The sequence below is a fragment of the Carassius gibelio genome, chromosome B3 (assembly GCF_023724105.1).
Source record: "Carassius gibelio isolate Cgi1373 ecotype wild population from Czech Republic chromosome B3, carGib1.2-hapl.c, whole genome shotgun sequence".
In the NCBI taxonomy this organism is placed as follows: domain Eukaryota; kingdom Metazoa; phylum Chordata; class Actinopteri; order Cypriniformes; family Cyprinidae; genus Carassius; species Carassius gibelio.
In genome coordinates this window covers 17,482,769-17,507,242 of record NC_068398.1, presented here as the reverse complement: position 1 = coordinate 17,507,242, position 24,474 = coordinate 17,482,769, and the positions used below count along the sequence as shown (strand labels likewise).

The 24,474-nt window shown below is 40.0% G+C and overlaps 2 protein-coding genes across 4 annotated transcripts in view; both read left to right on the top strand.

Moving 5' to 3' along the window:
- LOC127952897 (integrin alpha-3-like) overlaps positions 1-24,474 on the top strand; it is a 147,896-nt gene that overhangs the window by 26,284 nt on the left and 97,138 nt on the right. Inside the window, exons 6-26 of one of the 2 annotated variants that reach the window (XM_052551790.1) lie at positions 10,027-10,243; positions 10,334-10,530; positions 10,738-10,826; positions 11,461-11,597; positions 11,780-11,857; positions 12,194-12,261; positions 12,423-12,565; positions 12,656-12,805; positions 12,917-13,014; positions 13,477-13,645; positions 14,500-14,571; positions 14,823-14,902; positions 15,635-15,709; positions 15,911-16,013; positions 17,257-17,433; positions 18,567-18,668; positions 18,831-18,944; positions 20,374-20,469; positions 20,637-20,762; positions 21,561-21,699; positions 22,421-22,567. In XM_052551790.1, the coding sequence (XP_052407750.1) occupies positions 10,027-10,243; positions 10,334-10,530; positions 10,738-10,826; positions 11,461-11,597; positions 11,780-11,857; positions 12,194-12,261; positions 12,423-12,565; positions 12,656-12,805; positions 12,917-13,014; positions 13,477-13,645; positions 14,500-14,571; positions 14,823-14,902; positions 15,635-15,709; positions 15,911-16,013; positions 17,257-17,433; positions 18,567-18,668; positions 18,831-18,944; positions 20,374-20,469; positions 20,637-20,762; positions 21,561-21,671 (2,402 nt within the window). In that variant the 3' untranslated portion in view covers positions 21,672-21,699; positions 22,421-22,567. Of the gene's footprint in view, positions 1-10,026; positions 10,244-10,333; positions 10,531-10,737; positions 10,827-11,460; positions 11,598-11,779; positions 11,858-12,193; positions 12,262-12,422; positions 12,566-12,655; positions 12,806-12,916; positions 13,015-13,476; positions 13,646-14,499; positions 14,572-14,822; positions 14,903-15,634; positions 15,710-15,910; positions 16,014-17,256; positions 17,434-18,566; positions 18,669-18,830; positions 18,945-20,373; positions 20,470-20,636; positions 20,763-21,560; positions 21,700-22,420; positions 23,711-24,474 lie in introns of those variants that run through there. The other variant, XR_008153067.1, reaches the window with a different exon arrangement.
- Positions 1,509-9,107, top strand: LOC127952900 (uncharacterized). Of its 2 annotated transcripts, none has more exons than XR_008153068.1 (2): positions 1,509-1,741; positions 9,041-9,107. XR_008153068.1 is itself a non-coding variant. In XM_052551793.1 (2 exons), exon 1 carries the CDS (start codon positions 5,960-5,962, stop codon positions 8,207-8,209), a length of 2,250 nt encoding a protein of 749 aa, XP_052407753.1. In that variant the 5' UTR covers positions 5,844-5,959; the 3' UTR covers positions 8,210-8,519; positions 9,041-9,107. The 2 variants fall into 2 exon arrangements, 1 of the variants encoding a protein (XP_052407753.1); XM_052551793.1 differs by lacking the exon at positions 1,509-1,741 and adding an exon at positions 5,844-8,519.

Below are 24,474 nucleotides of genomic sequence, written 5' to 3'. Positions count from 1 at the left end.
GCACTTGAGGGCTGAAAAGACGTTATGAATATGGCTTATTCCACGATCTAGACAGCTCACTGTGAAGATCAGGGAAAAAAGGGAGACCCCGTGATGTAGGCGATGTTTTAGAAGACAGAAAACGCTCGTCTAATTTGCTTTTAGGACGAGCGCTCTGTTTATCAGATGGCCAAGATATATGTAACTTATCTACAGCTCGTGTTAATACATCAACCAACTCCTCATATGCTGGGGAAAGAGATGGCGAATCCTCTTCCCCCCTGATTGTGTCACCTTCACTGCCCGTTACATCTAACTCCTCGGAGCTAGAGCAACGAAGCAATGGGCTCTCCCCCCAGGCGGAAGAAGCCGCGGGGCGGGCTTCCGACACCGGAGTTTGAGCTATGGATCTCCCAGGTAAGGGAGGAGAAAGAGCCCTCGGACCCGTCTCCAACCCCGCTGAGAGATCCATTTGCGAACCCCAGGAATGCATTCTCCATTCTGCCTCGGCAGAAGCGGGTCCTGCACCCTGAGGAGCGCGAGGCTCGCCGCTCTTCTCATCAAAGAGTGACAAGCGGGAGCGGATAACGCATGCTCCACTCCCAAACAAACTACACAAAGCTTGTGTGTATCCCCACCCGTTAAATAATGCGGGCAGGGAGAAGCACACGGTTTGAATAGTTGCTTAGCCATTGTATATAAACTTTGCACAAGACAACAGTAAATATGACAGACAGGTTTGACACAGATCGCTTGCTGAGGCACAGAAAGCTAACACCGGTTGCTCCGGTTGGGGTTTTTATCAATTCCTGGTCGTGACGTCACTCCTGACGCTCACTCTCGCCATTGGACTAGTTGACATGGATGCTTCAGACGCACTCAGATTTTTCTGAAGAACGCTGCTCAGTTTAACTGTTCAGAACAAACAAGGGACTCATGCACAACCATCACAAAACAGAAAGACAGTCGAGGATCATCAGGTGACCACACAGAGTATTAAGAACCAAGGGTTCCCAAACTTTTGAGTGGGGTTATTTTAATAATTTCAGCATTTTTTTTGTCTTGTGGAATAAATGTTAAAATATTTTATGTACAATATCTTACTCATGACAGTACTAAATAAAATATAACATTTAGTATGATCTCTCTTATTTTTTGAAAATTACTAATATTTTCACAGATTCTGCAAGGGGTGCCCAAACATTCAATCCCCACTGTATATATATATATATATATATATATATATATATATATATATATATATATATATATATATATATATATATATTTTTTTTTTTTTTTTTTTAATCAAATGAAACTCTAAATAATAAATTAAAACTGCCAGTAGGCGACGATAAATGATTTAATAAATAAGAATAAGAATTATGAATAAGAATTATCATATAATATAAAAATAAGACAATAACTCACATTTATTGTATGAAATGTAAGATGATGTACAGGTCTGGGGGCGGGACGGGCGGGGCGGGGCAGGTGCATTAAGTGCACTACCCAATCTCATGAAAGTGCTTGTAAAAAAGGCCACACGCAGGTTATATTCATTTGGCTAAGCTTCCCCTGCAATACACCACACTCAACGCACACGCAGCATCCATCCTGTGAGCCAATCAGGACTACATGCAGGATGCGAAAGGTCAGCGGTCCCGCCCACAGAACGGAGTTAGAGCGATCGGGAAAGCGGACAGATGCGAGCTGCACTGTAGCGATTTATATTTGCCAAAGTTGTGTGCGTGCCTAAAAAGTGAGTAACAGTCTGCTCATCCATTGCTTTCTATATTGCTTGTGAACATTGAACTGCTTTGAGTGTTTATAAATTAATGCATGCGATTGACAAAGACGAACTCGCTGGTAAAGATGTTCGTGTGTATTTACATACTAGTTATCTCACATATACTACCGCTATGTTTTAAGGACATAATCTGTGTGCTATTTAATCATTATATGGTTTATTTAATATATATCTAATATGTATCGCTCATTTCTAAGAGTTAAAGCACTCTTTTGGCGCATGCGCACTAATGTTCTAGACAGAGCGGCTCCATCTCTGTCCTCAGCGCTGAGAGGTGTCAGATTTCAACTGTGCATTATTAGTCATTTCTAACAGCGCATTTTCCCATATAATTGCACATGTTTCTTATTTGATTGTTAAATCACTGTATTTAATATATTCTCTGTGTAGATACTGTGTTGTTGTTATACTCATTGTGACCACTGTTGTTATTTGTATTTATATATATATTTTCTTTTTATCTTTATTTGTAGAAAACCACACACACTCATGCAAATTCTGTGGTGACAATAAATGGGTTAATCCCATACAAGTCTTTTACTGGACGCCCCGTTGTGGATCTGTTGCCAACCAGCAAATACATTTAAAAGAGAAGAGCTACCTGTAGCCACTCAATTTTACATGGTCCTTCGAGCCGGATCCCAGATTTACTACGGAGAAATGTCACAGCATGAAGAGGATGAGCCGGTCGTGCGTGCCAGGAGGAAGACAGTCCTCCCCGTGCGATATGAAGATTATAATCTCAGCGGCTTCACTATCCCAAAGCTGTTTCCTGAATGCATGTCACCACATTCTCAGCTTCATCCTACAGTGCCTCCCAGCCTAGAACCAGAGGACTGTGCACATGCAACTGGGATCACTCCACAACAGTTACCGCACAAAGAGCTTGATAACCCTCTACAGTGGTCTGACGATGAACCATGGGGCTCTGAAACCAGCATCCTCCAGCGTGAAAATAGGGACCTAAGACTTGCCCATGACAATCTGCTACAGACCCTGCAGACAATGCAGCAAGAAAGGGACACGTTTCAACAAGCTACAGATCGGTATTCACAAGAACTTTCTCAGTTAAAACAACAAATGCAGCAGCTACAGATTCAAATGGTGCAGCAACAGCCTGCAGAACAGTTTTCTCCACCGGTCACTCCTACGCGACCTGTACCTGCACCACGCCGTTTGTTGAGAACACAACAGAGTGATAAGAGCATTGCACCACTGTCAGCCCCACGAGTCAGGCCTGCTGAGTCAGATCAGCCTGAGCACAGTTCTGAAACATTCTTAGCTCCAACCGCTGTCCCCAGCGCAAAGCCTACCTTGCCGTACCATACATCACATTCTGAAAATGTCAAGTGGGATGAATCAAGGGTGGAAAGAACCTATTATTCCAGGGCTGAGATGCCTGACAGGCTGAGTTGTACATCATATGAGCCAGAGTCAGCAGACCCTCCATCCTTCGGGTCTCCCCGACGCTCTCACCTGCCATGCAGAGCATCCAGTCCGGTTCCGCCCGAGCTAGAGCAGATGTACCGAGGTCCAACCCCCACAATTCCAGACTTCGTATATCCAAACCCTAGAGAATTCTCGCGGCTCAAGATAGCTCTGGAAAATATTCTGCCAGCTACAGCCACTGAAAGATTCAAATTCCAAATACTTACTGATCACCTCAAACTAGAGGAGGCCCAGCTTATCGCCGACTCATACAGCCATTCACAACAACCTTTCACAAAGACCATGGCAGCACTGGATCAGCAATACGGACAGCCACATCAGCTCGCATTGCAACGCATAGCAGAGCTCATGGATGGTCCAAACATAGCCAGTGGGGACATTAAAACATTCCGACTCTTCGCCCTCAAGGTTCGTTCCCTCATCGGCATGTTAGAACAACTAGGAAAGAAGGGCACCTTTGAGTTGCAGTGCGGCTCTCATGTCTCCCGGCTCCTAGGGAAGCTGCCGCACGATCTCAGGTCAAGTTTTCGGCGCTTTGCACATCCCTACCAAGTGCCAATCCCCACCCTTCTTGATCTGTCAGAGTGGCTAGAGTATGAAATTCAAGTGCAGGAGGACACAACAAGGTTTGCAGGAGCCGGTCGTCGTGGATATCCAGCACGACCACGAGAAGTGATCAGAGACCCCAAGCCATTCACTAAAAGTGCCACCATTCTGCTTGGCACAGAGAAAGCACCTCCATTGACAAAGATGATACCTACGGCCAACAAGCCTGTTTTAACCCCTTACTGCCCTTACTGTGACCACCACAAACACTCCCTCAACAACTGCAACAATTTTAAGCAGCTTACCATAGACCAGAAACGGAACTGGATCAAAGACTGCAACAGATGCTGCCGCTGTGGAAGGAATCATCAAGCTTCAGAGTGCAATCTGAGAATGCGCTGCAAACAGTGTAATAGCCGTCACCTTCTGGTCCTTCATGACATCAATCTCAGGAGTGAAGACCTCCCAAAGACTACCCCAAATGAAGGTACTTCTGCTAATGCCTGCCTCCTCAATACTATGAACGAGATACTTCTCATTCGTAAGCCTCCTGCCAGTCGAAAGGTTCTTCTGAAGATTGTCAAGGTCATTCTTCGAAACGGGGCACACAAGATAAAAGCTTATGCCATCTTAGATGATGGATCGGAGAGGACCATCCTTTTGCATAATGCTGCTCAACAGTTGGGCCTGAAAGGTCAGCCAGAAGATCTTCCACTTCGCACAGTTAGGCAGGAATTACAAATGCTCACTGGTGCATCAGTGTCATTTCATATCTCCCCCCTGTCTCAGCCCAGCAAACTGTATCGCATAAAGGGTGCATTCACAGCCCAGCAGCTAAGTCTTGCTGAACACACACATCCGGTTAAGACTTTGAGAGAGAAATACCACCACCTCAGAGGGCTTCCTTTGAGCCATTTAGAGTCAGTTCGCCCTGTCCTGCTCATTGGATCAGACTATCCCCACCTCATTACAGCAGTGGAGCCAATCCGTCTAGGCCCCCCAGGGGGACCAGCAGCTATCAAGACTCGTCTCGGATGGGCTTTGCAAGGTCCTGTACAACACCTGCAACATGAGGTCACTGAACAACAGTGTCTTTTAACCTCAGTAGCACCACCTGAAACTGATCTTCTCAGACAAGTGGAGAGACTCTGGCAGATGGACGTGCTTCCATGGCAAAGTGAAAAAATGAGCACAAGATCCAGACAAGATCAGGAAGCAGTGAAAATTCTGGAAAGCAAGACAGTGAGAGTAGAGGTGGATGGCGTCAAGCGCTATGCAACCCCACTTTTGCGTGTTAAAAACATGCCAGACCTTAAGGCTCCCAAAAATGCTGTTCTCCCACATCTGCGGGCCATAGAGAGAAGGCTGGCCAAAGATCCAGAGCAAGCAGCTGCCTACACAGCAGAAATTCAGAAACTAGAGCGGGCAGGTTATGCAGTCAAGGTGGAACTAAATGTTGAAGAATGCCTAACCAACACCTGGTACATTCCCCATCATCTGGTCCGACACAACGGGAAGAACAGGGTTGTATTTAATTGCTCATTTCAGTATCAGGGCCAAAACCTTAACAAGCTCTTGCTCCCTGGTCCTGTGTTAGGCCCATCTCTTCTTGCAGTGCTGCTCAGGTTCAGAGAGCATTCCGTTGCTATCAGCAGTGATATAAAGGGGATGTTCCACCAGATCAGATTGCTTCCCGAAGACAGGCCACTTCTGCGATTCCTCTGGAGGGATCTAAATCCACAGGATCCACCTAACATTTATGAATGGCAGGTTCTCCCCTTTGGCACCACATGCAGCCCTTGCTGTGCCATCTTTGCATTACAAAAACACATCCTGGACCATAGCCAACCTGGGGAAGACGTCCGCCATGCTGTACTGAAGTCTTTCTATGTTGATAACTTTCTGCAGAGTTTCACCTCAGTAGAGGCAGGCAAGGGTCTCGTTGACAAACTCCGGAGCTTATTGGCAGAAGGGGGTTTCGACCTGAGGCAGTGGTCCAGTAACCAACTCTCAACCATAAGCCATTTACCTCCTGAGGCCAGATCTGACATCACTGAACTTTGGATTTCACAAGGGCAGAGCAACACCCAAGAATCTGCCCTGGGACTCCTCTGGAATCACCAAACAGATACACTTTCATATAAGTACTGTCCCATACAAAACACTGAGACCACCATGCGCAGCATTTACAGAATCATAGCAAGTCAGTATGACCCCCTGGGCTATCTCATTCCCTACACTACCAAAGCCAAGCTTATAGTACAGCGCCTTTGGGATAAGAAAAGAGACTGGGATGACCCGCACTTACCTGCAGATCTTCTACAGACCTGGACAGAGTGGGTGGAGGAGCTGCCTGCCCTACAACACATTGTCTTTCCAAGGTGTTATACCAGTCCAATCAGAGATACCGACATGAGTCAGCGAGAGATACACATCTTCTGTGATGCCTCTGAGCGGGCTTATGGCTCAGTCGCTTATCTCCGCACAGAGGATCAATGTGGGGAGGTAGAGGTGGCCTTCCTCACAGCCAGGTCACGAGTGGCACCCAAAAAACAGCAGTCGATCCCCCGTCTGGAACTCTGTGCTGCACTGACTGGGGCACAGCTGGCTAAAGTAGTCAGAACAGAACTGAACCTTCCCATACACCAACTCACTCTGTGGACTGACTCCACCACAGTTCTCACTTGGCTGCTTTCAGACTCTTGCAGATTCAAAGTGTTTGTTGGAACTAGAGTTGCTGAGATCCAGGACATTACAGACCAGCACACATGGCGTTATGTTCCTTCAACCTATAACCCAGCAGATGACATAACACGGGGGAAAAGCCTATGTAAGCTAGGGCCAGATAGCCATTGGTACCAAGGGCCATCCTTTCTCAAAGGTCCTCCAAATCAGTGGCCAGAAATCCCACACCCCATGCCTGCAGACGAAAGTGAGCTTCGTAAAACAGTTCCCTGCCTCCTTACCTGCTTCACAGCCAGCTTGTCATTCCCTGACTTCAGCCAGTATAAGACATTTGAAGAGCTACTGGAGTCCAGGGCCTGTCATGGGGCGGCAGGCAATCCAACAGCTGATGACTACAAGATGGCGGAAATCAGTGTCCTACAGCAAGCTCAGGAAGAGTGTTTCCCCTCTGAACTGGAGCAGTTAAAGGCAGATAAATCACTTCCCAGAAACAGTCGGCTAAAGGCACTGGCCCCTGAACTGAACCATGATACACAGCTAATCAGGGTAGGAGGTCGCCTTCGCTGTAGCCCTTATCTAGATCCTGATACTGTGCACCCCATTGTCCTAGACCCAAAACACCCAGTGTCCAAACTGCTCATACAGAGTTATGACACTAAACTCCATCATCCAGGCCCAGAAAGAGTCTTTGCAGAGCTTCGGCGAAAATATTGGATTCTTCGCGGCAGGGAGGCAATCAAACGTTGTCAGAGGACTTGCGTGGAGTGCCAGAAGTGGAGAAGAAACCCTGAAGTCCCAAAAATGGCAGACCTCCCTCCAGCCAGATTACGTTTATTTAAGCCTGCTTTCTACTCAACAGGAATGGATTGCTTTGGTCCATATACTGTCAAAGTAGGTCGCAGAAATGAAAAGAAATGGGGCATCCTGTTCAAATGTCTTACTACAAGGGCTGTTTACATTGACATCCTTCATAGCCTTGACTCTGATTCATTCCTTATGGCTCTCAGACGATTCATCGCTAGACGAGGCAAGCCATTCGAGCTATTATCGGATCAAGGGACTAACTTCAAAGGAGGGGAGAGAGAACTGAAGGAAGCATACGCAGCTATCGTCCCTGAATTGCAACAGCAACTGGCAAGCCAGCAAATACAATTCCACTTCAATCCCCCTAATTCTCCACATTTTGGTGGCAGCTGGGAAAGAGAGATTCGCTCCCTTAAACAGGCCTTGATGACAACACTTGGTGCCCAGTCTGTCACCTTCGAAGTAATGTACACTGTGCTGGTGGAGATTGAAGGGATCTTAAATTCCAAGCCACTAGGCTACAGTTCATCTGACATTTCTGATCTAGACCCTATCACACCAAATTCCCTTCTCATGGGGCGGCCAGATTCATCACTTCCTCCTGTAATATACCCTGAATCTGAACTGATCAGTCGACGCAGATGGCGTCATAGTCAAGTCCTTGCCGACCAATTCTGGAGGCGCTTCATCAGGTTCTACCTTCCCAGCCTCCAGACCCGCCAGAAGTGGCAAGATGAGACATCTGACCTCCAGGTTGGCACCATCGTCCTGATTGTCGACCCCCAACTGCCCAGAGCACTCTGGCCAGTGGGCCAGGTGTCGAAGGTATTCCCTGGAGTAGACCGCAGAGTAAGAGCAGCAGAAATTAAAGTTGGAAAGAAGTCATACACACGCCCAGTGGCACGCCTCATCCGATTACCTGCCATACCAGATTAAAGGTACTTTTAATGGTGTAGGACAGGTTATAGGCCCTTTTGTTATTGTACATATTTCCCTTTGGAAATCTGGGGGCGGCTGTAAAAAAGGCCACACGCAGGTTATATTCATTTGGCTAAGCTTCCCCTGCAATACACCACACTCAACGCACACGCAGCATCCATCCTGTGAGCCAATCAGGACTACATGCAGGATGCGAAAGGTCAGCGGTCCCGCCCACAGAACGGAGTTAGAGCGATCGGGAAAGCGGACAGATGCGAGCTGCACTGTAGCGATTTATATTTGCCAAAGTTGTGTGCGTGCCTAAAAAGTGAGTAACAGTCTGCTCATCCATTGCTTTCTATATTGCTTGTGAACATTGAACTGCTTTGAGTGTTTATAAATTAATGCATGCGATTGACAAAGACGAACTCGCTGGTAAAGATGTTCGTGTGTATTTACATACTAGTTATCTCACATATACTACCGCTATGTTTTAAGGACATAATCTGTGTGCTATTTAATCATTATATGGTTTATTTAATATATATCTAATATGTATCGCTCATTTCTAAGAGTTAAAGCACTCTTTTGGCGCATGCGCACTAATGTTCTAGACAGAGCGGCTCCATCTCTGTCCTCAGCGCTGAGAGGTGTCAGATTTCAACTGTGCATTATTAGTCATTTCTAACAGCGCATTTTCCCATATAATTGCACATGTTTCTTATTTGATTGTTAAATCACTGTATTTAATATATTCTCTGTGTAGATACTGTGTTGTTGTTATACTCATTGTGACCACTGTTGTTATTTGTATTTATATATATATTTTCTTTTTATCTTTATTTGTAGAAAACCACACACACTCATGCAAATTCTGTGGTGACAATAAATGGGTTAATCCCGTACAAGTCTTTTACTGGACGCCCCGTTGTGGATCTGTTGCCAACCAGCAAATACATTTAAAAGAGAAGAGCTACCTGTAGCCACTCAATTTTACAGTGCTTATCAATAGTACAAGTTTATTTTTCGATTTTATGTTCTATTTAAATGTAGAAATGGACTTTGAAGTGCATATGATACACAGTGGGTAGGATTAGGATTGTGAGGTGAGGTTTACCCATTTTTCAGTTACCCAGAACTGCCTTTAACTGTCATTTAACATTATTGACACACTGTTTTCCTATTGAATGTTGTTCAGTTGCTTTGACGCAATGTATTTTGTTTAAAGCACTATATAAATAAAGGTGACATGACTTGACTTGTTTATCCAGGCCAACAAATTGCGTATTATATTCATGTCAAACACGTGCGTATCATATCAAAGTCCATTTCTGCGTATCAGTATCACGATTTTCTGTTTGTATTTTCATGAGAACGGGCTGAACTGTGTTGGGATATTTTAATCACATTATTTTTCCTAAACTTCACCAATAGCAACAACAATATATATATACAAACACACACACACACACACACACACACACACACACACAAATATATACATGTATGTGTATTTATATATGTATATAAAAAGAAACAATACGCACACATATGTAATCACATAGTTTTATTTTGGACAATTAAATTTCACAATTAATTGACAGCCCTAATTTATATGCAGCTGTACTATTTATGTTGCTTTCTTATTTAAAAGCATTTGTTGTCAGCAGTTGACTGACCTTTATCCGATTTACATAACAAATTCCTGTTTTACCTTTTTCCCGAAACACACAATTATTATTAATTTATTAATTAATATTACATTTCCTTTGTTAACTATGTCAATATGTAGACAGGAAATTGCTCTGGGTCATTGTTGACTGATTGCTCTTCAGGTTACTCTATAGCTGTGGGTCAAGGTGTGTTGAGCCAAGACAAAATAACAGTGGTAACAGGAGCTCCAAAAGATGAGGCCAGAGGATCTGTGATGATGGGTGAAGTTCATAAAGGGTCTCCTGAAGGAGAAGTCAAAATAAACGCAAATGTCACGGGAGAACAAGTTGGGTCCTATTTTGGCAGCAGCGTTGCTATTGTTGACCTTAACAATGATGGGTAAAGACAATTCTTGGCTTTTTGTTTCCCCTCAACTAGAGGTCACTAATAAAGTGGAGATGTAACTTGTCTTCATTATTATCCATGTAGTTGGAAGGATCTGATTGTTGGAGCCCCTTTCTATTTCGACCGGAGAAACGATGGAAAAGGGGGGGCAGTGTATGTCTATATGAACCAGGGCGGCTCCTTTAGTAACAAAGCTGACGTGGTGCTCACTGGGCCAAAGGACTCAGCTTTCGGCATGGCTGTTGTTGCTATTGGTGATGTTAACCAGGATAGCTTTCAAGGTAGGTTTGTGGGTTTATTTGCTGGCACTCTGTACAATATAACATGCATGTAGTTATTTGTGGCTATATGCAAAATATGCTTTTGTGTGCAACACTTCATCTGAGCAGCGCGTTAACAGTCAAGGATATTTTACTCTGCTGCCTTCCTGTGGCATTACTGAGAAGTATTTGCCAGTGATCGTTTCTCAATCCTCTGTTCTTTAACAGATTTTGCTGTTGGTGCTCCATATCATAATACAGGCAGAGTATCGATATGGATGGGCAGCAAACTGGGTATTTCCCAAACACCTAGTCAGGTGAGATGGAAATATAAAGAAGCTTTTAGTGTGTTAAGATGTACAATTACTAAAAATAATTAAGTGCAGCACTTAAAAGTCTTAAGAAGTTATTTTTTTCTCAAGCAGAAAATGAAACTCTTTATGTGAATGAATAAATCAATAAAAGTGAGTAATGAATGAATAAATGGGGTTCTTGCTGAAGTCTCATTGATTAGACTCAAAGAAAAACACATCTTGTCTTCGCTGCCTGCAGATTACTCTAATAATCATAATAAGCATCCAATAACCATTTAATAAGCATTTCATCACGACCAGCTTGAGATTTCTAATGCACCATGTTTTTGAGCTGTTACTTTTAAAGAGGTTTTCTCAAGATGGAGGAATGATTCAGGTAAAATAATGAAAATAAAATTTTAAATTTAACATTATACTGTAAATTTAATCATTTGAATGCATCCTTGCATTAAAAGTATTGAAATAAAAATAATACAAGTATTAAATCCTTTAAAAAATAGTACTTACCTCAAACTGAAACAAACTGCAGTGTAAGTTTGGTTTTACACTATTAGAGGTTAATACTGATTATGTGACTGTCAGTTTGTATGATTGTTTTGTAGATAGTCAGTTCATTGCTCTGATATTAATTCCTCAGGTCATTGATGGAAAAGACATCCCCGGTGGTGGGTTCCACACGTTTGGTTATTCCATCAGTGGTGGTGTGGATGTGGACAGGAACAGTTACCCAGACATAGCGGTTGGATCATTAGATGACCGCGTGGTCTTGCTAAGGTTATTTGAACGTGTCACAATATTTTACTGTTTTACATATTTTAGTTCTATAGCATCAAGGTACAAGACAAAGACCAAGATTAATAAATCATTTGTTATATCACAGTTGTAAATTATTGTACTTTTTTGTAGACCTGCAAAGCTTTATTTCACTTTGTTTTCTTTCATTTCCGTCTTATAAGAGCACGTCCTGTGATTCACCTAAAGAGTTATCTCACTGTGACACCGGAGGTTATCAAACCAGAGGAGTGTGATGACTGGTAATGAATCCTTCAACATCTTACTCCAACATTTCCCCAAAAAATGTAAAATATGGATCCGAGATGGATCAGACTCTCTCAATAGGACCCGTTGACAACACTGACTGTTTATAGACTAATTTAAAAACTAATCACTGCATGTTCAAAAAAAAATAATAATAATTCTGGCTGTAAATAAAAACCATTGGCATAATTAAAGTAGATCTAAATTTAATGCTGAAATCTTTAGTTTTCATAATTGAATCGCAACAGTGTTAATCGTACTAGTGACTATGTATTTGAAAATCTTTTCTAATGTCAAAATCAGTCAATTCTGCTTTGTTTTTCCTCATGCAGTATTGAAGCAAAGGTCTGTTTGTCCTACACATTCAGCACTGCCAGTGCCAGTTCCCAGAAGAGTATCAGTAAGTCCTGAATCTCCTTTTATTACTCTAAATATAAAGGCAAACTCTCTAGACATTATTGTCATGCAAAATGTACGATTCAGTGTGCTGTTCCACATTCTGACCGTCAGACTTCAGGTCCGACACGAAGTATCTGTAAGAAAGATCTGTTGTTTCCTCAGCCTTTCAATATACAGTGGAAGCCGATCAGCAATTGTCTCAGAGCCCTCGTGTTCAATTCCTTGACGACAAAGTTTCTAAACACACTGGCGAAATGTCTGTTGCTGCATCTGAAGTCTGTCGTTCTCTGAAACTCAAGCTAGTGGTAAGACACAAGACCATCCTTTGAATTGCCATTTTATTCTTTAAGTGGGTTATTTGGGTTGTGATCAGATTGTGCTAATTGTATTCACAGTCCAAGACGATCCAAGACAAGGTTGCTCCGATAGTTTTCTTGCTGAGCGTGTCTTTGGTGGAGCCTGTACCCTCCAGCGGGCAGAAACTAGAAGACATCAATGCCTTTCCTGTGATCAGCAAGAAAGATGCTCAGCCTAAAAGAGCTGAGGTACATTTGACGGCATATTATGCTCGCTCAAACACAAATTATGTTTTCATTGCCCTTCAGAACCTGCTCACATTCTCGCTTCTTTTGCACCAATGTCATCTCATTCTTTAGATTCACATTCAGAAAGCCTGTGGATCAGATAACAAATGTGAGAGCAACCTTCAGATGACGGCTGCATTCACAGATGAGCAGAACACACCGTTTCCCACGTAAGCTCACTAGCGTTCTTCATGTGAAAGGGAAAGATGACTGAATAGTGCAGACATTTTTGATTGAATATTTCCCATCATGCTACGAAGGAAGAATCTAACCAAATTTAATTCTTAGTTTTGCAGAGGGACTATTTGCGGTGTAGGCCGGGGTGAATGTTTGTTTGTTATTTTGCCCCCCCCCACCCCCCCGGTCCTAGTTAAGCTGTTGCACACCGGATGTTTTCAATGTGTTGTTGCCGTATTTGCAAGTGAGTTTCTGTATTTGCTGCTGAGTTTAGTAAAGACGATAAACAGCAATGTCTGCGTGCATCTTTAAATACTCGGGTTATCACACTTAGGTCCTTTCAAGTATGACCCATTTTTGCACATGAACCCTCAGCAATGATCCAATCATCTGGACTGGACTTGAATGGAAATGGTGATAGATGTGATGTGAACTGCTAATATGTGTTTCTACAGGAGGAATGGCCAGCAGATCTTCCTTTACACTACTGATGTGAAGAAGCTGAAGTTGATGCTGAATGTGTCCAATGTCCCATCTCAGGACAGGATAGCAGAAGATGCTTACAATGCTTTTCTAAATGTCACCTTTCCCGCCTCGCTCAGCTTCTCCAGCGTAAACCCTGAGGTAAGATCAATAGATGTCCTCAGAAATGTCATCTTACTTCCTTCTGCGGTTCAGTCCAAGACAGTTTCTCAGGTAATAGTCTATATCAAAGATGACCAATTAGCAGACCACGACTCAGATCTAGACCCTAAATTGATAATGTCTGGTAATGTTTCTCATACATTAATATAATCATAAAACAAAGCTTATGCAGTCTTAATCTTTTATTTCTGTATAGGGAATAGTTGTGTTATAGTTCCTTCAAGCAACAACTGTACACTTTTTTTCCTTTTTGCAGCGTATACTAAACAAAGCAGTATTTTGTGGAGAGGATTTATTTAGGATACTGCTGTTATCAGTTTAGACATTTACAACACGTGTTCCTTACATACACATTGCTTATTTCATTTAATGGATGTGCAAGCAAGGTTGTATTAAATTGATCAAAAGTAACATTTGTATGTTACAGAATATTTCTATTTCAAATAAATTCTGTTCTGTTGAACTTTTTATTCAATAAAGAATCCTGAAAAAAAAGAAAAAACGTATCACGGATTCCACAAAAATATTAATTAGCACAACTGTTTTCAGCACTGATGATTTAAAAAATTGAGCAGCAAATCAGCATTTTAGGATGATTTCTAAAGGATCATGTGCACACTGAAGACTGGAGTAATGATGCTAAAAAATCAGCTTTATAATCAAATAAATAAAAAAATTTCACATTATTGCTGGTTTTACAGTATAAAAATATATCTAGCCTTTGTGAGCATAAGGAACTTTCAGGAACTTCTTAGAAAACCCCGACATTTTGTACATAAGTATATTTAGACTGCAAACTGAATTTGTTTGGTTCTTGTTTTTGTTTCTTGTAGATCTTGATATGTGAACCGTCTGATGGGGCGGTTCTGTGTACACTGGGGGACCCCTTCAAAAGTCATCAGAGCGTAAGTCTTCATTGGTATCAGTGACTTGACATTCATAGGTTTTAAGCACACTTACCCTGGGATTTAACACCAGACATACTGCAACAACCATGTTAAATGAGAGACTTCAGGGTTATTTATTGGATACAGGATGTAATAATAAGAGGTGAATTTAATTAACAGCGTTGCAATGAAGTGCATTTGTAGAAGCAGATGTAATGAATCTGAAGATGGATGTCTTTATTTTTCGTGGGTACTTCTGTCATTCACAGGTGGAGTTTGAGATCATCTTTGAAACGACAGGAATCACAATAGGCATGCAGGAGATTCAGACTGAACTGCGGCTCTCAACGTATGAGAAATCTCCATGATTTTCTTCAGATTCATAAATAGACTGAACGTTTGGGGAGAGATGCTGTGCAAAAAAATCAATATCTCTTCTAAAGACACAGAATCCTGAAGAGAAAGTTTTATGTGCAGACGTTTACATAACCTGTGCAGGATCTCTAAGATGATTAGCATTTCTAAATTTCAGAGAGAAAATCTAATGAAATGTTACCTTATTCGATAATCTATTCCCTAAAGAAGCTAAATAAAATGTATTTATATATTATACAAAATACAAAAAAATCACTTGAATTATGGTGTTCAAAGGTTTACATGTCCTTTTTCTTAACATTATATGTAGCTTGTATTTGTATGAGTCTGTGTAATTTCAGTCAGTATATCACATATAGCTTCTGGGTTTTTTTGTTGTTGTTGTTTTTTTTGTTGTTTTTATTTTTCAGGGTTTTTTGTTGTTGTTTTTTTAAAACATAAACATCTGTTAAATTCTGTAAGGAGAATGCAAAGTTGAGCAGAACTGTATATAGAAATAATATCATTAACCCACCCACAGCAAGAAATCCAGTTCATTAAAACAGGGTCAAAAGCATTCAGTGATTCACTGAATGCAGATCTGCAGATTTAACCGCTAGCATATGGCTTATATGCATAGGAAAGAACAATTGTCTGTAAAAGAGGTTGTTCAAAGAGTATGAATCAGATTTGGACTCTGGCTGATGATTTCATCTACATTTCTCAGGCGGAGCGATCAGAATGATCTACGGCCCCTGTCGAGGGTACTGATGGTGGAGTACGAACTAAAGCCCTTCTTTATGTGAGTTATGTGCCATTTCTATCCTTGGCTTAGAGCATTTCAACAGATCTTTTCTCTACCGCTTTTCAAAGCTACAGAATGTAATAATGACTCATGTTACACTTCAGTATTATACAGACATTACACTTTCTTTTTTGTCTGACATTAAAATCAAATCATTTTGCAAATAAATTAATTAGAACATTTCTATTTTTCTTGTAGCCTTTCAAACCAGTTTAACACAGAATTCAGTGGGAAAGTGAAAGCAGAATCAGCCATGAAAAGTACCAGTGACATTGGAAGCCCAGTGGAATTCAACTTGACGGCAAGATGTTTTTTACAGCCTACATTTCTAACTAGCTGTGATGTGTCAAGTCTCCAGTGTTGGACAGTTTGTCTGTACACACCATAAAGAAACAATACTATATGACACAGCACAGCTTTTGGCAACATATTTGATGTTTAACATGCAGCATTGTGGATCAATGAAATTTCATGGTAGGCGGATCTGTGGAGAAACCAAATGACTTATTAAATATTTTGTTGTTTGCCTCAGACACAACTGATTAGGACATAATATCAGACTTATTACAACATGCCTAGTTAGGAAATGGTGTCAAGATGGCTGCACAACAAGTGTAAAAATAAGATGACATATGGTGTCCTAAAACATAAAATCTTATGCAAAACAAAAACTTCAAAAAAAGAATCAAGACAACATGCAAAACAAAGACTAAAAGATAGATTGTGTAAAGGCAATTTTTCAGTAACAAGTTCTTGTGTCGTTTAAACCGCTCTGAAAAAAGGCTACACTGTAGCTTTGAATTTGATTGGCTGAGCTGGATTGTAGTAAATGTATAGGTCCATTCCTAAACTTAAAGGGTTAGAACACCCCAAAATGTTGTCATTAATCACTCACACTCATGCCATACCCGTTATTCTGATAACTTTAAGATAACTTTTTATAAACAAAATGATGACTTTAGAGTCAGTTTTCGAAACACTCTTTATGTACAGTGTCCATCTTCCTCTGTTTGTGTCGTTGTACTTTCCTGAACACATGTTGAAGACCTTTCTGGGCTTTAAATGCATCAGTTTCATTGCTGTCTATGGAGGGTCAGTCAACTCTCAGATTTCATCAAAAAATTATTTGTTTTCCAAAGATGAACAAAGGTCTTATGGGAATTACGTGAGGGTGAGTAATAATGACAGAATTTCCTTTTTTTTGGGTGAACTATCCCTTTAATCGTCATTCAGGCATAAGTAGAATGTACGAAAATGTAAAGATTAGATATATGAGAATATGAATTACACACAAACTAGGAACCATTTTGCCAGAATGTAAAATTGTTTGGCAATTTGGTCATTGTTAATTGTGATGTGCCCTATGTGTGATACCTGTTCTTGTCCTAGCTGTGGTGCTAGGTGACTCGTTTTAGGTTTTTATGTTTTTTTTAAACCTAAAATAAGTTCTTTACTACGTAAGTCAGTAGGCATAATCAGTTTTCTTGACACAATCAGTTTGCAATTACTCAAAGTAATTGTTTTGTTTATTGTTTTGTCTGCAGGTGACTCTTTCTGGAAAACCTCTGGGAAATCTGGGGTATCTGGAAGTGGTCTTTCAGTGGCCTTCTGCTGTAGCTAATCAGAAGTGGCTGCTTTATCTGTCAGAGATTGAGATGACGGGAACCTCCAAGCCATTCTGTGTCCCTGAAAATAACGTCGCAAACCCCCTTAATCTGGATGTAAGTGCTTAGATGTTTGATTGTCACTGATTGTTTTTCTGCATCATGGTGTTGATGACAGAGCAGTTTAGCACAATACAGCCTTTGAATCGTTGTGAGAAGCAGCAGAAGAAATCATGCTGGGACTGGGACCTCCTCCTTTCCCAGAACTATATTACCCACAGCTAGCACTGCAATCTAGTTCAGTGTACAAAGCCGAGTGGGAATTATTTCAGAAAAAATCCATCTTCTAATATGAAATAGAGGGTGGTTTGGAGACTATCTATCTCTCTGTGCCTATAAGTCAGTGTGACATGTGCTTAGGAGGTCTAGATGCTCTACAAATAAATCCAAAAACTCAAAAAAGAATGAATTAAGACAGATACGTTTAACGTTATACTAAGCAAGTCAATCAAAATATTCTAATTCAAGGTGATTTAGGCATATTAATATGGCATATAAACCCATAATGTAGTGGAAAGTAATCCAGTAGAGTGCTGCAGGAATTACATATTTCTGTTGGTCAACTTGGAAGTTAGTATCTCCCTGGATCCCTCGACAACATTTTTTTTTTTTTTTTGGATTAGAAAATAAACTCTGTGACCAACACACATTTTTGATTCTTACAAAATGATGATCTTTGCAAACATTTGTTTTATGAAGCCAAAAAACAACTGCCAGAAGTCAAAAACTAAACGTAGGCTATATACAAACAATTAAACATTATCTAAAAATATAAGTTAGAATAGCACAATTATAAACCAAGTGAATTAATGAGTAGATGAGTTTTCCTGTTCAGTGTGATGATGTGATCATGTGCCCTAAAACCTCCGTAATTCAGTTTAGCCATTTGTTAGCAACCGAATTTGTCAAGATGCATAAAAACTCACAAGGTAGTATTACTGATGTATTTTATGTTGTAGAACAAAACATAATATCTTGAGAGTTTGTTAACCACTGATCTTATTTTAGGTTTTTAACCAAAATCCCATTTGAAAAACCCATTGACTTCGGAAACCAAGGAGCGCTAGCTGCTAATATGCTAACTCATTTTCAGGTTTTTGAAAAGACATCATCCCTGCAGCATTTTATTGCCATGCACTTAATATAATGAGCTTGTTAATGTGACGGACATGTTACCTCCTGTGGATTAGGTGTCAGAGCGCAAGACTAGAAGGAGGAAAAGAGACGTGAGCTCCTTAAAGTCTGAACAGACCCTCCCGAAGATGCAAGCCCAGAGGAAACCTGCCAACCTGGTGAGTATATCGGTCTCCTCAACCATTGTTTTGTTGCTAGGCAACTGGATGATACTGGCATGTCTCCTCTGATACTTTGCATGATGTAGTATGCAACAGAGATTAGAAAAAGACAAAATGTATAGTGTTTTGGCTGTCACACTCATTCTCTTTCAATCTCAGGACTGTGACACAGGTACGGCCCTCTGTCAGACCTTCACCTGCCCCTTGCTGGGCATGGACACCTCGGCCAATCTCACGGTCCGAGCACGCGTATGGAACAGCACGATGCTTGAGGTCAGAGCTCCACTTTCAATTCAAACTTCACTTCCTCATCTCATTACTGCAGGCTTGTTGCATGCCAGGCTCTCAAGGATAAATCCCACACTTGCTTTATGACATTTCTTCCAAGTTTATGAGGGTTTAAGTGGTTTCATTTTGTTACACTAGGTGCAGTACTTCAAAATTTGCAATATACTTTGGCTTAAAGTTCATACAGTGGCCCCAAAAAGTATTTGAACATTTAAACCTTGCATTAGAAGCAAGGGCATCTGCAAACAAATGATGCTAGACTTTTTCTCAGAGCCACCTTAACTTTTGTAAGCCATTACTTTTATTTAATTGGTCGCAATGTTATTTTAGAGGATGTATGAAGTCATATGTATTTCTTCACATTAAAGCTGCGGTAGGTAACTTTTGACGCTCTTGCGGTTAATAAACAGAACTGCTTGCGTCTTGCGGAAGAACATCGTAGCCGGATCTTCTTCTCTCTGTTTATGTCTATGAAGAATCACAAAGGTAATCACAGCTCTGATTGGTTGTTTCTTACCGGGAGCGGTCTGTAACTGCAAATGGCAATAGGACCACTGGGAGGAGCCAGAGGAGCTTGATTTTTTTCACAGATTATCCGTCTCATATTCTACTGTCAGGACATAATGACAGGTTTAACAAATATGTAAAAAATATATTTTTACAAAAGTTACTTACTGCAGCTTTAATACTTTGTCAGATATTTACTGAATACTTTTTTTAAAGGAAAGAAACCAGCTGCAGGCCATACTACAGAAACAATAGGGGCTTTCACACCGGAGGAATCTTTCCATAGTTCCTAGAACTGTTGGCAGAAGTTCCCGCTTTTTGGTGTGTTCACACTGCAGGAACTAGGAACGTTTCAGTTCTAGGAACTCAGTTTGTGGGAACTAAATTAGAGTAGAGTCTAAAACAAGTTCTATAGGCACTACCTGTGATGTAAGTTTAGAGTGATTGGCCAAACGCATACGAAACACCGGCTACCCGGCATTTTTAATGAGCATTGTAAAAATATTTACTCCACGAACATTAAAAACAGTGATAATGGCATTTATCTGTTGTCTGCAGTGTTATGTTCTTTTCCCAGCCTTGATGATATGTAACACTTCAAGTTGTCACAGGAGATTTAGTACAATTTTCACGCTTTCACTCAAAAAAAAAAAAAAAAAAAAAGAACTAATCCGCATTCAGCTCACATTAACAGTCTTTTATCATATTGTGAACTAGGAAATCATTTTAATGAAACAGAATTACGAGAAGCACAAATGATTAGTTGACCTCCTAAGTCTTTTGATCATTTGCCACGTGACAGATGCAGTGAATGAATCGTTCACTAGAAACATCCCAGTTGTGCAGTGCTGTATGATGCCCATTCTGAAGTTCAGAAAATAACATTTTTGCAGCTCTCTTTTTACAGGACTACAAGGGTGCAGGAGTATTTGTGACCGGTAGAGCCACACTGAGTCTAAAAACAGACAAACCAAGCATCAGGATGAGCGATATCCCCCGTGAGGTACAAACACAACATCTCTGAGTTTCCTCTTCTATCTGGAACTCTCTCTTGCATACATTTAGCATAAGTGAGGGAAAATCAAATAATTATTAAAATGAGGCAATTTCCCGTATATGTTTTCTGGTGTATTAGAGATTAATGACGGCAAACATCTTTTCTGTGTTTAGTTTACAGTAGCTATAGACCCTGCAGAGGTGGAAGATCTTCGGTATGAAGTTCCTCTGTGGATAATCATAGTGTCTGCGTTGGCAGGAGTGATTCTGTTGGGACTGATTGTCATTTTACTGTGGAAGGTGAGGATCCTTTTGTACTTCACTGCTCCACACTTTCCTTTTGTTCACACATCTGCGTGTTGTTCTAGATGGAAGGACACAATTAACAACTTTGGCAAATGCTTTGACACCATAAACAAAGTGTGAAGTTTCTTTTTTTACCTGCACCTTGAGAGAAACAACACCACACACTGCTACACATTTTAATCATCTTTTTCTGTGAGGCAACATTTCACACATTCATAATGGAACTTTGGTGCCTGTAAGCTTACCGATCATAACTATATATTCTGTCAACTGTTGATAACAAACAACATTATTAAAATATTAGGCCACATAATGATACAATATAATTCACTATTTAAGCTTTTACAAAAGCAACTGAACATATAAAAACAGTCAACAGTATTACACACAAAGATCAACATCCAGGTAACACACAACAAAATAAAATCCAATAAAATTATGCTTGAAGCATGTATTAATTAAACAATCAAACAAACAAAAAATCTGTCGTCATAGACTTTTAAAACCATTTTATTGTGGAAGTATGTGTATTTTTTGTTGAATAGAATATAGTATTTAAGCATAAATGATGTGTAATTCATTCTTTTCACTTCCCAAATCAATTTTTTTTGCAGTCAAATTACATATATTTTTTATGTTGAATGTTTTATGGTGTCGATAGATGCTGCACATGGATATATTTTATATCAAAATTCACTTGTACCAGAAAAGCAGCTGATTCAAGACTAGATCAATTCCTCCAGCCATGCCTTGTGTTTTGTTTGATCGCTCCTATCTGAATCCTGTTCCCAGTGCGGTTTCTTCAAGAGGGCCAACACCAGAGAGCTTTATGAGGCCAAGGCCCAGAAAGTAGAGATGAAAACACAGCCATCTGAAAATGACCGCCTTACAGAGGAGGACTGAGATTTGCTGTGACACAAATAGTGAATCCGTAGGTGCCACCTCCAACAGCTCTCTAGCTAAAACACTTAATTAACAATAATATATTCCATGCAAGCTCCGCTAATACTGTCTTTCCTCTTCCCTTTTGAGACACAACGCTTGCCTCGTCTGCTTTCAAACTCTCATCATTGCTCTCAAAAACACTAGAGGTTTTTTTTTTTTCCTGAAACAAATTGATATGTGAGACTCTTTGTTATGTCCTCAGGCTTGTGATGCTGTTATCTTTGAGATAGAATGATGTTTTAAAAAATCAACTGTATATTGCTTTACTTCTGAATGCCTTTTCTTGCTTTGACAAGACTAATAACTTCCTTCTGTGTTACCATGTTCTTTTCTTTTTGGTAGTTTGGGGCTTGCTTTCAACTGAGGCAACAAACCTCTTCTGATCACATCTTTTCTTACAGAGATAACAAGCTTTCTTTTCACCCCTTCACAATCTGCAGCTGAACTTATAATGCATTTTTACACGTTTGCTCTATTTCTTAATAATTTGCTCTCTTCATAATTTCACTTGAGTTTAAAGAATGCTTTCTCTCAGTATTTAATGTTCATCTTGTAATCTCATAAAATGACTTCATTTGAAGCTCTCGGATTTCTCAAAGCTTCTTTTAATACATGCTGCTTACCGTGTCACTATAATAATCCTGCTAAAATAATGTGGCAGGATGCTTGCTCACAATACGCTTCTTAATTCTTATGTTTTCTCACAGAGTGGCTTTTTTAAGCGGGCTGCCTACTTTCAAACTATGCCAACATACCAAGGCATGAGGATTTACAAGAAGGAACAGTATCAGGTAAACCAGGGCTTTTTAATAGTGGACACCACAAAAAATAAGAAACACTGGATCACAAGCTGGACTGAAAAGACACAGTACTACTGATGAAAGCACTCTTACATTGTCTCTTTTAAACAGTGGAATTGACTTTACCCAAACAATACCTGATTTGATTTGAACAACTTCTGGGTATCAGATATAATTGAAAATGTTCATTCAAAACTCTCAAACATGAACTGATTGTCCTGAAGACTATGTGTGAGATTACATATTGTATTGGTGTTTATTTTGGTTACAGTTTTTCAAAAGAATACATGTATTATGTATGCTGACGGGCTCAACGATAAGGATTTTCCCTGCTGGCCTGCCAACATTTTAACTGTCACCCACCACAAAGGAAAGGATCCATTTTTATATTCATGCTCTTAAAAAGGAAGGTTCTTCGTTGGCATCTATGGTTCCATGAAGAACCTTTAACATCCACAGAATCTTTCCAGTGCACAAATGATTCTTTATAGTGGAAGAATGTTATTTTGATTTTTAAAAGTTCTTCACTCTAAGAAAAAAAAAATTTTTAAGAGGGTTCTACTGAAAGTTTCTCTGGGGAACCCAAATAGTTCTTATATGGAATCACAGCAAAACCCGCTATAGTAACCTTTCTTTTTAAGAGAATAGCAATTAGTTTTTACAGTATATTTGCTATAAATATTTTTTCATTAAATGTTACATTTTATTTTTTTATTGAGTAAAATTATTTTATTATGATGGCAAGACAACAACATGCAACAAGCTGGAAGTGATTCAGCTAAAATGTAATGTAATTCATTTCTGCTGAAAAACAATGGCTTACACGTACAATTTCCTAGTAATTTCTGAGTGAAATTGTTTGTTTGTTTTGTCAAAGTACAAAGAAATGGCAAGTAATGAATTGAATTAAACATGACATTTTAAAGTAAAAAAGTCTAAAATACTATTTTTAAGGTGTACTCCAGTAATCTTTTACATTTGTTTTTTTATAACTTCAAAAAAATATTTTTATGGTGTACAGTGCAAAACATATTGGCATGTAGTTTTCAACACATTTTGATTCTGTCAAGTCATTTTATGCTTAAATGCTTAAGTGTGAAATTCATAATAATGGATGTACAAAACCAATGATTTGTGAATCTGAAATCAGTGTAAAATTGTCATCCACTTTTCTAGTGGGTCATCCTTGTTGTTTAGGTCTGTTGTTGTTTGGTTTTCGTTCTTTCGCTTTTGTCTGTGTGAGGACTTGAATGTTATGTGCCCTGTAACTGAAAATAGCACTGTATTTTCTCTTCGACTTTCTAATAATGGTAAAATCTGTTGGCCAGTCGTGACTCACTATCCCTCTCATTCGGTTCTTGCTTTATATATATTTTTTTATCTTGCATCAGGTCACGTTCATGTGGAACACTGATGGATTTCAAAGAAATTATGATTATGTCAGTTTTAAATGTAACTATGAAATTTGTCATGATTTTTTGGATATGTTTATAATCCAGTGATTTATATTTGTATGTAAAATGTTTTTATAAGTGGATGTTGTTTACATGTCTAACATAAACATTCATTTGTTGAAAATAAGTCCTGTGCTCAAATGTTAACAGACCTGTAAATTTACGCAGCTAACGTAAAGGCTGTGTGCATTAATTAGCTTTCAACTCCGCGTTAATTAGGCTAAATAAAGTGATGGCTTAATAAAAGACAATGGTTGCGTGTTTTGTCCTAAATGCGCGCTCCTGTTACTAATTTTGTAAGTAATGAACAGGAATGTGATAATTTCTAATCCTGTTAAGCCTCAGACCAGTAATTGCATTAGAGTTTTTAATAGATGTAAAAACTAACCGCATTCTCAAGCGAGCGCATGGGAGCGCGAGCCCCGCCTGCAGGGGGATTAGCACGCGCTAAACCTCAACTCTATGGAAAGCCAAAGTGGTCACAAACGTACGGAGCCCCTCTGGTCA